This window comes from Saccopteryx leptura, chromosome 8 (assembly GCF_036850995.1).
Source record: "Saccopteryx leptura isolate mSacLep1 chromosome 8, mSacLep1_pri_phased_curated, whole genome shotgun sequence".
In the NCBI taxonomy this organism is placed as follows: domain Eukaryota; kingdom Metazoa; phylum Chordata; class Mammalia; order Chiroptera; family Emballonuridae; genus Saccopteryx; species Saccopteryx leptura.
The window spans coordinates 21,455,145-21,468,166 of NC_089510.1; the positions used below are offsets into that span (position 1 = coordinate 21,455,145).

A 13,022-nucleotide genomic window follows, 5' to 3' on the forward strand; every position below is an offset into this window, starting at 1 on the left:
AGGAAGTTCAGGCGCATAAATGAGTGTGTGCTTATGTGGAGAGATGAAAACTAAACACATGGGACTCTATGAGGGTCAGAACCTACAGCCTGCGTATCAAATCAGGACTAGTGTCTGTTTATATACAGAGCCCATGAGCTAAGTCTAAAAACATGGGTTTGGTATTTTTAAATAATTGAGACTGAAGGGAATACAAAAGAATAGCATTTCATTACTCATAAAAAGTATATAGAATTAAATTTTCAGTGTCCATCAATAAAGTTTTATTGGAATACAACCATCCTCATGGCAGGGGAAACAGCTATGTTAGGCTTGCTCCCTGGTTTACCGGCTGCAAGCACTTTGCTTAATTAGTGCGTGAACACGTGGCAGCATCACATGTAGAGTGTATGTAAAGCAATGGGTTCTCGTGCTCAGAGTGGACTGCAGATTGAGGGTTGCCTGCCTGTCACTGGGAGGGGCCATTTTGCTGTATGTTTATCTGAGAAGTAGTTTTCCCCCACCTTGTTTGCTCATCCACCGTTGTAAGACTCTATTAAACGGGAACGGCCCAATGCTGTCTGGATCCACAGTTTCTCTACCATCTGCCTAAATCCAGTGTGGACCTGCCTGGCCTCGGCCACCAGCATTACACTCATTTATTTAAGTTTTCTATGTGGCTGCTTCTATACTACAAAAGCAAAGCTGAGTTGTGGTGACAGACAGCAAGACATTACAAAGTATTAAACACTTGTATCAAGCCTTCACAGAAAAATTCTGTTGACTCTTGGATTTTATCATACATGATACTTTAAAACTTTACTTAGAGCCCTGGCTGGTTGGCTCAGTGGTAGAGCATCAGCTTGTCGTGTGAAAGTACCAGTTTCGATTCCAATCTGTGCACACAGGAGAAGCGACGATCAGCTTCTCCATCCCTCTCTTTTCTCTCTCTCTCTCTTTCTCTCTCCTCCTCCCCCTCCCCCTCCCCCTCATCCTCCTCCTGCAGCCACGGCTCAAATTGTTAGAGCAAGTTGGCCACAAGAGCTAAGGATAGTTCCATGGCCTCGCCTCAGGAGCTGAAATAACTCAGTTGCCAAGAAACAAAGCAGGGGCCCAAGATGGGAAGAGCATTGCCCTGTGGGGGGCTTGCTGGGAGGATCCCGGGGATCCTGGTCGGGACACATGTGAGAGTCTGTCTTTCTGTCTCTCCTCCTCTACTTAATTAAAAAAAAAATTTACTTAGTCATTAAGTTTTATATTACCTTCAAGATTTCCTACAGACAGCTGCAAAATAAAACTGCACCCAAAGTTATTAAACCTTTCCCCTACTGATGAAAATGTCGTATCTTTTATCAAACTGCTCTGAAAATAGTTGCATTAATTTATCTCTTAATGCTTTGAGAAGTTTCACACCCGTCTCGCCCGAATGCAGGCTCTTCCCTCAGCATCTCAGGCTGAGTGCAGCCACCATTTAGGGCTCAGGTCATGGTCAGGTCAGTGCTGCATAGACTGGATAGAGGAACCCATCTCATTCTTCCCAACTACCGTATTTCCTTCCTTTGGCCTTTTCTACAGAAACTTCTGTTCTTTCATAAACAGTTAGAAAAGTGGAAGAGGAGCTGCTATTAATGTCTTTGGTCCTCCCGTAGCGGATACTGTGATGGGCACTGATCTCTCCTTATTCTGTGTGGAGACATTCATTCCCCTGCTGTTAGCAGCTCATAACTTTCAGTGGTCTTTTTATTTCGGAATTGCCTTCAGCTGAATAAAGCCATCTTGCCTAACATCACGTCCCTTTTCCAGAGGCAAATCCACCCAATAATCAGTTCAGTGCAGGAACATAAAAGCCCACCCACCTCGACTGACAGCAGGGCAATTATAAGAGGTCCCCTGAGCTCCAGAGCTCCCCGTGGAATCAACTAAAGCTCAGTTAAATAAGCATAATCACAGTGAGACCTCTTTTTTACCCAATTCTTCTCACATCTCAAAGCTGTTATCTCAGAACATTACCTTATGAATTGTCTACAATCAAATCTGCATCTTAAGAGTTTGTTTCTCCAGAAAACTGACCCAAAACATTACCCCCTGACTCTTCCCAAAGGAAGAGAGGTGTAATATTTGATATGATGCCTGAGTTTAGGAGAGGTACACGAGCCCACATGGCTCAGTCCTTTCCTCTCTCTCATTGGGCCAGCGCCCACGCGGGACACGGCATGCTCCACCTGCTACTGCTGATTGTAACGTAAGCATCCCAGCGTCACACTTCAGACTATGCTTCTCAGATTTCCTTTCACAGTAATGGCGCTCTAACTTGTGTGACAAGGAAGATGTCTTATGGGAAACTTCTCTGAACTCTAAGTTGGATCTAAATTTAGCCCAGGATACTACAAAGTTCAGTTGGAGCAGTAAGCCAAATCTAGGATCTCCAATTTAACCTGATTAACAATTGTGCTAATAATTTGATCTTTATTTCATTGATTCTATTGTCTTTTTTTTTTTCTTGCTTAGATCAAAATGATGGGACAGGGATGAATTATGACCATTATCCAAAACACACAGTGACAGAGTATCATTGCATATGTCCAATAGGTAAATCTTCACTCCTCATTATTCACTATTAATAGTCTAGTTTAACAGTGTCAATTCACAGTCTAATTTACATACGTCCACAGGGAGATGCTGCCCCAGCAATTCCTTAGAGAGGGACAGGTCTTACTTAGTTCCTGTCCCTCTCAACCGAACTTGAGTATTTGCAACATAGGCAAGCTGTTTTCTAATAGAAAAAACTAAAATTGTTTCCTTACTTGTAAATGAATCACAGAAGACCTATTTCAGAATTAAAGAATTCAGAGCAATAACATGTATAAAGTATCTTATGTATAAGTCTTATAGAGTGGGTACTCGATAATGTTGATTCACAGCTCAGAGAGAACAAAACTATTCTCCTCTCCACTTCCAAAATGTAGGAAGATGGTTTTCATTAAAAAAAAAAAAAAATATATATATATATATATATATATATATATATTTAAAGCTAAAATTATAAACATCAGTTAGTTAATGAGGCTCACACCAAAGCTGACAACTACAGAAGTAGATAACAGGTAACAAAAGTAGAAACAGAGAGCTCAAAAAAAGCAATCACATCCTTTTTCTGTCTATATATTATGGAATGCTCAGAGGGAAGGCTTTGGACCAAATCGTTTTTCCCTCTAAAATTCACAGGTTAAATCCTAATGCGCATGAGGTGGAGACTTTGATAGGTGAGTATGTCATTAGGGCAGAACTCTCATGAACGGAATTAGTGATGTGATGAAAGAGATGCCAGACACCTTGCTATTCCTTATGCCATTGGGGCAAACACTGAGAAGATAGTGTCTGTGAATCAGAAAGTGAGCCTGCACCAAACACTGAAAGCGCTAGAACCTTGATCTTGGAATTCCCAGCTTCCAAAACTATGAAAACTAAATGTTTGTTGTTTCAGCCACCCAGTGTATGGCATTCTGTCATAGCACCACAAAGTGACTAAGAAAGGAGGGAACACCTTCTTTGCCTACTAAGGACAGCACTTAACTCTGGCCACACAGGTGCCATGGAAGGGAGATAAGAAAGAGCCTCCAGAATTCGGCTTCCCATGGTGGCATCTACCAAACTGGGACTGGACTCAGATGTCGCCCCAGGGATCCAACAACTCAAGAGTTGCCTTCATTCCGTTGGTATATGGCAAGGAAGGAAGGGAAGCCCACGGCGGTTAGCCCCATCCCATTCTCTTCTCTCAGGGAGGGAGGACCAAGTCTCCTGCTGGTGTGTTTAGAAAAACAGTTTGAGCCCAGAGACTCAATAGGAAGCTGAGATGGGTGAGGCCAGGCAATGGCCAACACTGGAAAGCTCAGTGCAGATCCAGGGACCAAGGTAAGACTATCCCACCCATGTCAGCGTGAATGCCGGGCCTTTATGACTCTGTGGAGTCCTCTTCTGTGAGTCAGCACTCAGATGAAGAATCTTGAACGCTAGAGAGAAACTAAGGAAAGACTGAGTCTCTTTCAACTTCTGGAAGGAAAGTTCTAATATGTTGTCAAGCGTTCCAGGAAAAGAACCGGGAACTGGGCGTACAGGTGGGTGACATTGGAATGCAGGAGGCTCTGGGGCTGTAATCACTGACTGGATGAGCATTTTTTTTAGCTGCTGATACCTGTGATTTCATGAGCTCAGAACTATTAATACTACTAATATGACTACTCTGGTCCAACAAGCCAAGCGCAAACATTTAGCACCATGACCTTCCAAACTAGTGAATTCCAGAAAGGAGCTGAATGCTCTGGGAATAAATATTTCCCTTACCTTTTTTTTATAAATCTGTTGAAAATAAAACTTTATAGTAGTTTTATTAAGTCTGGTGTCATTTAAAACAGAGAGGGAGAGAAAGAAAGAGAGAAAGAAGGAAAAGGAGAAAGGGAGGGGAAAAGAAGGAAAAGGAGGGAAGAGAAGGGAAATCCTGCTTTTTAAAAATATGTCTCCTAATCGTTTTTAAAGAGTAGACCCGGACTACATTCCAGAAAACAGTTTATTTTATACATCACAAATAAGACCTAACAATAAAAGGAAAAAGAACTGAAACCTACTATTTATGATTTCTATCAGGCATTAGAGCAGAGAGAGAGAGAGAGAGAGAGAGAGAGGAGGTTTCAAGAATATGCTCAGTACTCTTTATACACGTAAGGAACCAGAGATTCCAGTCCAAAGGGACAGTTGACTAGTTTAAGAAACGGAGGGAAGCCCCAAGACCTTTCTCAGGCTGTGCTCCATGAACTAGTCCTACCAGTTTCCGCAGGAATGCAGGAATCATTGCAAAATCGTTAGGTCCCCTGAACATACTGGCAAAGCTTAACTTGTGCATATAAGAGGAAAACATATTTCAAAGTCCTCAGAAGAACATCCCCCACCTTCCAATGTTTATTTCCTAACTCTTTTCTTTTTTCTCTTTGTGGAAAGGAGGAAATACCGCAGGCTCACCTGTGTCAAATCCCACGCTTGGCACTATGTCCACAGTCCCGTGGAAGGCGCCGGCCCATGCTGAGGTAGCAGTGGTGACTGTCGTCGACTCCGTCTTGGTGATGTCACCCTGGGGAGCAGGAATCCTGGCTGCCCGCACCGCCGGCATCAGCAGGGGCCCGTAGGACGCCTCCAGAGCAGAGCCGGCGGAAGAGGGGTGGCGCCGGTGGTGGTGGTGGTGGCGGTGGTGCACGTGAGCGTGGGGGTGGTGGTGCCGCAGGTACACGTCGTGCACGTGGCTGTAGGGCGGGCTCACCTGAGATGCCAGAGGGTAGTGCCAGGACTCGGAGCCGGGCGGGGGCGCCGCGGGGCCCGGCTGGTGCAGGCCGTGTCCGGGCCAGGGGCTGGGCTCGGCCGTGGGGAAGGCGCCAGGGGGCGCCGCGACCTGGAAGTCAGGGTGAACTCCCCCCAGACACGGTGCCGGTGGGGGCTGGTAAGAGCTGGTCCAAAAGGAAGTCGGGAAACTACTCCTCGGACTTGCGAGAGCTGAGCTGTCTGAGAAGACAGAAAAAGACATTATTGACGTTAAGATGCAGTTCGGAGATAAGACGTTTCGCTGCCCGCCCGATACTTGACAGCAGGCTGGTCAGTTCGCCCTTCTTCTCCCCCCCCAGAGAGGTGGGGGGAGACAAGGAAAACCTCTGAGCTCCCCTGAGAAGTCAGCGCGCACGGTTCAGGTGCCGAAGGCGTCCCCGCCCCGCCCGCGGGCGGGCAGCTGACTCAACCACAGTCCACGCTGCTCAGGCCTGAAAAGCTTGCTTTCCCCGGGTGTCTTGCTGCCATCAAGTCTGAGCAGAGGTCGTCGTAGGTCCCTACCTCGCAGGCAAAGAAAGCTTACACCGCAGATGCGGTCCAGGGAGGTTGGAAATGAGGATGTTCACTAACTTCTTTTAAATGCAAATATAGGCCTGACCTGTGGTGGTGCAGTGGATAAAGCGTCCACCTGGAAATGCTGAGGTCGCCGGTTTGAAACCCTGGGTTTAGCCTGGTCAAGGCACATATGGGAGTTGATGCTTCCAGCTCCTCCCCCCTTCTCTCTCTCCTCTCTCTCCCTCTCTGTCTCTCTCTCTCTCCTCTCTAAAAATGAATAAATAAATAAAAATAAAAAAAATAAAAATAAAAAAAAAACTTCCCTCACTTAAAAAAAAAATAAATGCAAATATAATTTTCACTCAAACTAAACATTTTAATGCTGAAAGGTACAAATGGAAGTAGGGGTTGCATACGCATCTCGTTTATGCTCACCAACCTCACTCTCCACCAGGAAGAGCACGCTAAGCTGACTTTTTTCCGGTAGGGGTCTGGGAGTCCCTGCACTGACAATACTCACAGTTAACATTTAATAATAGTGACCAAATGCCCAACACCAGGCCAATGGGTGATCTTAATGCAGCCTCACTTGAGCTCTCTGAGGTAGTTATTGTTATTTTGCTATTGTTATTCCCATTTTATCCATGTAGAAATCAAGGCAGGGAAGAAGCCCAAGACTTCACAGCTGGAAAGAAGGAAACTTGAGCTTCCAAGATGAGTAGCCCGCCTCCTGGGTGGCCAGCATTCTTCATCACTGTGCCACAAGAGGGCACAATTGTAACCATGACCTGAACATTAGGATTGGGTGAAGATTCTATGGAAATCAAGAGACTCAAGAAGGAGTCATGTTGGAAAAGGTTTTTTGGGAAGAGGAAATACTGAAAAATAGAACTTGAACATAAATTAGAAAGAGGGATAACCTTCCCCATCACTTGCAATTTTTCCCACTCAATCCTCATAACATATTTATAGATAACCGACTATGGACCAGACATAGAGAGGTCCCATATGATCAGACAGATGCCACTGTCTGATGGGGGACAGATAAACATACTGACATGTGCCTGGCACACAGGACTGTGTCCTGGCAGGTGCCCTCACGGGGAAAGCCCAGAGAGAAGGCACAGAAGCGGCCTAAGAATGTGACTGCTGAATTGAAAGGGAGAACAAGGCTGGCCTTGCGAAGAAGCAGTGGAGAGTGTTTTAGGCAAATGCAAATGTATGTGAAGGAGGCCAAAAAGTACGAATTCACACTCAATATGGATAAAGAAGTATTTGAAATATTAAACAAGTTCAGTGGGCAAAAAGGTGGCAAAAGTTTAGACTAGGGTCCAAGGAGGTCAGAGGTGGGTATGGCCTTGCCAACCACGTGCTGACCGTGGGTGCTGTCCTGGGAAGGTCTCAGTGAGCTTTGAAGGGTTCTGACCTAGAAACTGAGATAGTCAGATCTCTATGAAGGAAGATGTATGCCTCCAGTACTAACCCATGGCCATGGTGTGGTGTCACTGAGTGAGCACTGGACTGGGAGTCTAGAAAGCTCAACCAAAGAACCAGCACTTAACTCTGACCCTATCTCATTTTGTGACTCCAAATGGACCTGCTGGCCTCTCTGTGGCTCAGTTTCTTCCAACAAAATTGGAGGCACTTGAACAAAAATCCCAAGTACCTTCTGGCTCCACACTTCTGTCACTTGAAAAAGTGGTCTGTAAATTATTTCTTTCTCTAGGTAAAGAGATAGAAAAATACCTTATTCTAGATAAAGATAAGGTTGCTCAGCACATTAGTTGTCCATGTATACAGTAAAATAGTTTCTTAATACTGGGTTCCACACAGACACAATAGCCTTTCCAGGTCTGCCCACTAAATAAAGAATATGCCAGGAAGTACTCTAAAATACAAGCATTTGGAACTCTGATGTATCCATGTTCTCAATTTCCAGGACAATTTGTTTAACATCAGGGAAAGCTTGTGCAACGTGAGTCAACCAGCACACGTGTCACCTGACTTACACAATTAGGGTATCGTTGTGGTGTACAAGCATTTCCTTTCTCTAGCTTCCCTAACAGCTGTAGAGCCTCCTTTCCCATTCTCACCCTTCCCCATTCTCTCCCAGTCAGCCCAGAGCTGTCATCATTCACTCCATTCATTCCGTGGACTGACAGCTCCTCACATCTCACATTCAAGTCTCTACCCTACAGAATCTCCGTGGATCTCAAAACCCTTGTGGAAATCTAGGAAGTGATCATCTTCTAAAGGAAAAGAATGAAAGTATAAATCATTCTTCAAGTGTTCAAACAGTCCTGGCAAACTTTTCATTGAATACATTTATTTGTTTTGTCATAATCACAACACATCAGAAAACAGCACTGAAAATGAAACTTACTGGCACTGTAACAAATACATTTTATTTAAGAATGCTCTCCCTTTGACATACAAAAAAATTGCTGCTAATGACGAGAGAAAACTGTGCAAGCTGTGAGAAGAAAATTCAATTTGCCTTAAAGGATGGCCATCATAGATATTTCTGCCACACCCACAATGGAAGTTGTCAATGTGTAAAGTGTATAACCCATACAAGCTGTTTACAGAGGCTCTTTACAGCAAATAATGCAACCCTGCACCACCAAGCTGCTACTTTGCTCTCACAGGTCCAATCTTTGCTACCAAACCCTTCATTCTACTCAGAACTTTCACCCCCCAGTGGGGTCAGATCCTATTATAGAAACTGTGGGACCCAACCCACAGGTGTGTGCCAGAGATCCCCTTATTAAAATCCACCATTAAAATATCAAAAGCACTGAGAGTACATATTTCTCTAGATGCTTTCCTTTTATTTCTTTCATTTATAGGTACATGGACCCAATTTTATTTTACAGATGCTTAAGCATTTTGGACATGTACAATGTGAATAATGAATAAATTCCTTATAAAAAAAAAATTAAAAAATTCCTTGTCTTATTTATGAATTATTGTAATGTGATTAGTGAACACATTATCATTGAAAGTGAAGCTCTATTTTTAAAAATGCACTTGATAAAGTCTGGACAAAGCTTTAACATGCCCCCAGGGAAAAATAAAATTAGAGGCAACTTAGTATTTTCCCAGTTGGTATGTCTCCTGAGATTAATACAGACTTCGCAGAGATCCACGCAGACCTTTCAAAAACAATGTTACATTTTACAAGTAAATGAAATGATGTTGAATAGAAAGTATATTTATAGACAAGTTTAAACTTCAAAAACACTATTTGGTATCCTGATAAGAGAAATCTTGATACTAAGAAACAGATGATATGCCTTTTTCCATGCTTGGGAATCAGTGGACTTATTTCATATGTATGTAAATTTTTTTCATTACATGACTCTTTGCTTAGGAGAACTTAATCACAGCCACATTTGTTGGAAGGAAAAGCTTATGAGAAATTGTGCACAAGCTATTTCCATGCAATATTACTTTTCAGGTTAGTGGGGGCAATTCAGATGTATACTGTTAACATTCTGGTGACTGTGGGATCAGGTAGCTGGATGAGGTTAACACTGACAGTCCGACATGTACAAAGTATCTATACTTTAATTCAATTTGCATTTGGGCTTAAAAATATTATACACACATCCTTATTTCTAAACAACAACAAAATGACCAAATTGATGTATTGTCTACTACAACTCACCCAAAGCATACCCAGTGATTTCACTGGGTAATTTATACCGGAAATATACCTTAGAGATAAAGAAGACTTTAACTTGGACCATCAAGTGGCTCTTTCAATTCTGAATAGCTGGAGTACTTTTTACATAAATTCTTTAACGTCTCTTAGGGCAAACAATATGATCAAGAGAAAATTCAACATCTATTAAAAAAAAAACATTGTACTACTTAATATTGAAAATAAGTATATTAAAAGGATAACAAGACACTAAAATGATATAGAACCAGGATCTTAAATTATCTTAAAAATCTCTAGAAAACACATCCTTAGAATAACATTTACCTTTTTTTTATTCATCTCAGTGAAAACAGTGCTACTGCATTTTTAACCTGAAGAGTCCACACTATAATTCCTATCTTCCTCTGCATCTCATGAAAATAAGTTGTTGGGTCAGAGGTCAAAGGATATGTATTCCGAAGCTTTCTGTCGCTCAGGAATTAGATGTTAGCATTCTGTCAAAAGATTGCTTTCCACTTACTTTGTCCTAGAGCTGCTCAAAATGGGCATTGTGGCTATAAAATGAGAGATTCCAGGGGTGATACCCACACTCCTTGGAGGCAGGACCGGACCGTGAGGGGCGTCAGACCTCACCGTCTTCCCACGTGCCTGCTCTAAACTTCCCAGCAGCGCCCGTCCCTGCAGCACCTCCTGGAGCTGCACACAGTTCGTCCGCCTCCTTCCCAGTCTCAGCTGGCTCAGAAACCGGCCCTCCTTTCCATTCGCCCTTTTGCTCTTTTAGGAGAGCACTCATTTTCAGAGGTCTTTTCTACCAGAATGAGTTGCTCCAAGCACACGCTACTGAATCAATCAAACAGCAAGTATTTTGCCACTACCAGAAGGAAAAGTGTCAATAAGTTTTTACAGCAGGGCTATATCATGCTACGGCTCATCCTCACTACTCCCCTTTCCTCCACATGCATGCACGCACACACCCTCTGTAATGGTCCTGGGACACTGAGATCAATGCAGAAACATATCTGGGGGCTGAGGTTACTATTTGGATGGGGATAAAAGGACAATCAGATTCATTAGGTTTTCTTAACTGAGAAGCCCTATTCAATTCCTGCTAGAATGTATTGTGAAATAATAGGGAATTGATGGTATATTGTGCCAAAGTACAAATATTTACTGCCAATTGTTTATCTAACAGCTGCAAACACCTAAAGAGGACTTTCCTCACACCATCAAGATACACACTCAAAGTAAGACCATTATTCCATCATTAGCCGAAACTCTATTCTTCTCTAAAGGTTTACTCTGTAAATATATTCTGCAATCAAACATAATTCAGTTTTAAATTCCTTTGTAGCACTGTAGCACTTGTGTAGCACTGTAAACTTTCATGCCATCAATTAGACCCTTTAATTTAATACAGCTGGTCAGCAGCTCCTGCGTACTCCTTCCTGTCAATAGCCCTGAGGACCTACTATGTCCAAGAAACTGCGTTTCTGCCAGAAATACAAACTTCCAAAACACAATGTTTCTTTATAAAGATTCAAGGCTGACTGATGCAAAAGAAAAAGAGATGGCCCTGGCTGGTTGGCTCTATGCCTAATGTGTGGATGTCCCGGATTCACTTCCCGGTCAGGGCACACAGGAGAAGCAACCATCTGCTTCTCCACCCCTCCTCCTCTCTCTTCTCACTCTCTATCTCCCCCATCCCCTCCGGCAGCCATAGCTCAATTGGAGCAAGTTAGCTCCAGGTGCTGAGGATGGCTCCATGACCTTGCCTCAGGCATTAAAATAGCTCAGTTGCCAAGTAACAGAGCATATCCCTAGATAGGTAGAGCAGTGCTCCATAGGGGGCTTGCCAGGTGGATCCCAGTAAGAGGCACATGCAAGAGTCTGTCTCTCTGCCTCCCTGCTTCTCCCTTAAGAAAAATTTTTTTTAAAAAAAGAGAGAGAGAGAGAGAGAAAAGGCATCTGACCTTGATCTAGCACCTTGCATCAAGCCCTATGCCAGATTCTTCATATACATTATTAAAAAAATCTTTATTATAACCTTAGGAAATGGGTATCCATAAACACATATTATGTACTTGAAATTGAGCCCAGAGAGATGTTAAGTAATTAATGCCAAGTCACATTGCAACCAGACAGTAATAAGGCCCAAAATTAAACCCAAAATAAACAGAATCCAACGATTACATTATCCAAACCTATATTGCTTTGGCAATGAATACAAAACTCCCAATAACTCTCTTTGCTATACATGGGAATCTCAATTTATTATGCCTCTCTTTAAGATATTAATTTCTAAATCTTTATGAATCTATAAATTATATTCAAGTTATATATATTTATCTAAAACTGATTCACAACTAGAAACAACTATGACAAAGTTTTATCCACAAAGTCAAAGTGAATAATACATTTGAAGTCAGAGAACTTTACAGAGAAAAAGATTTCAACTATCACTTAATTCAACCTCTTTATTTTACAAATAAGAAAACTGGAATCAATGATTTTATATAACTTATTGCTAATAAATTCTCCATTACCGACTTTTGTGTTTTCTAATCTGGGGTACACGGTATGAACTCGGTTTTTATAAGCCAGTTACTCAATTATTCAATTCGTATTTATTGCATATCTTCCATATAAAAGTGCATTATCCCAAGTATACGGAAAGATGGAAATAGAAGAGCACACTGTGTTTGCCTTGGCTACTCTGATAAACTAAAGGGACATAAAATACTCTAAAAATTCTTGTTTCTACCTTGTATTCTTCATTTCAGTCCAAACTCACTAGCATTTTTACTTTGCGTCAAACACTGCAAACTCAGTCTTTACTCAGGGTCTTTGCAGTGAATGCTCTCTCTGACCTGAATCATCTTCCCCTAGATATTCGTGTCGTGAGGAACACTCTTTTTTCCTTCAGGTCTGCACTCGAATGAAATGGTCTGAGAGAGAACATCGATTATTACCCTAAGTAAAATGGTCCCTTGCATTTCACTATACATGTATTACTTGCCTCTTCCATTAAAACAGTCTGGGAGTGTAGAGCCTTCGAGACTTGCTTTACTGATACATTCTCACTACCTAGAACAGGGGTCCCCAAACTTTTTACACAGGGGGCCAGTTCACTGTCTCTCAGACCGTTGGAGGGCCAGACTATAAAAAACAACAACTATGAATAAATCCCTATGCACACTACACATATCTTATTTTAAAGTAAAAAACAAAACGGGAACAAATACAATATTTAAAATAAAGACCAAGTAAATTTAAATCAACAAACTGACCAGTATTTCAATGGGAACTAGGCTCCTCTCACTGACCACCAATGAAAGAGGTGCCCCTTTGGAAGTGCGGCAGGGGCCGGATAGATGGCCTCAGGGGGCCGCATGTGACCCTCGGGCCATAGTTTGGGGACCCCTGACCTAGAACACAGCAAGACCTTGATAAATATGTGCTCTGTAAGTCAATGAATAAAAGAGGAGCTAGATTTGAAGCCCAGATTTCAGATCAT

At 42.5% G+C, this 13,022-nt stretch overlaps 1 protein-coding gene across 4 annotated transcripts in view; it reads right to left on the bottom strand.

Moving 5' to 3' along the window:
- Positions 1-13,022, bottom strand: part of VGLL3 (vestigial like family member 3) — a 52,357-nt gene that overhangs the window by 20,405 nt on the left and 18,930 nt on the right. For all 4 annotated transcript variants that reach the window (XM_066346961.1, XM_066346960.1, XM_066346963.1 and 1 more), the window contains exon 3: positions 4,993-5,526. In XM_066346961.1, coding sequence (XP_066203058.1) covers positions 4,993-5,526 — 534 coding nt within the window. The remainder of the gene's footprint in view (positions 1-4,992; positions 5,527-13,022) is intronic.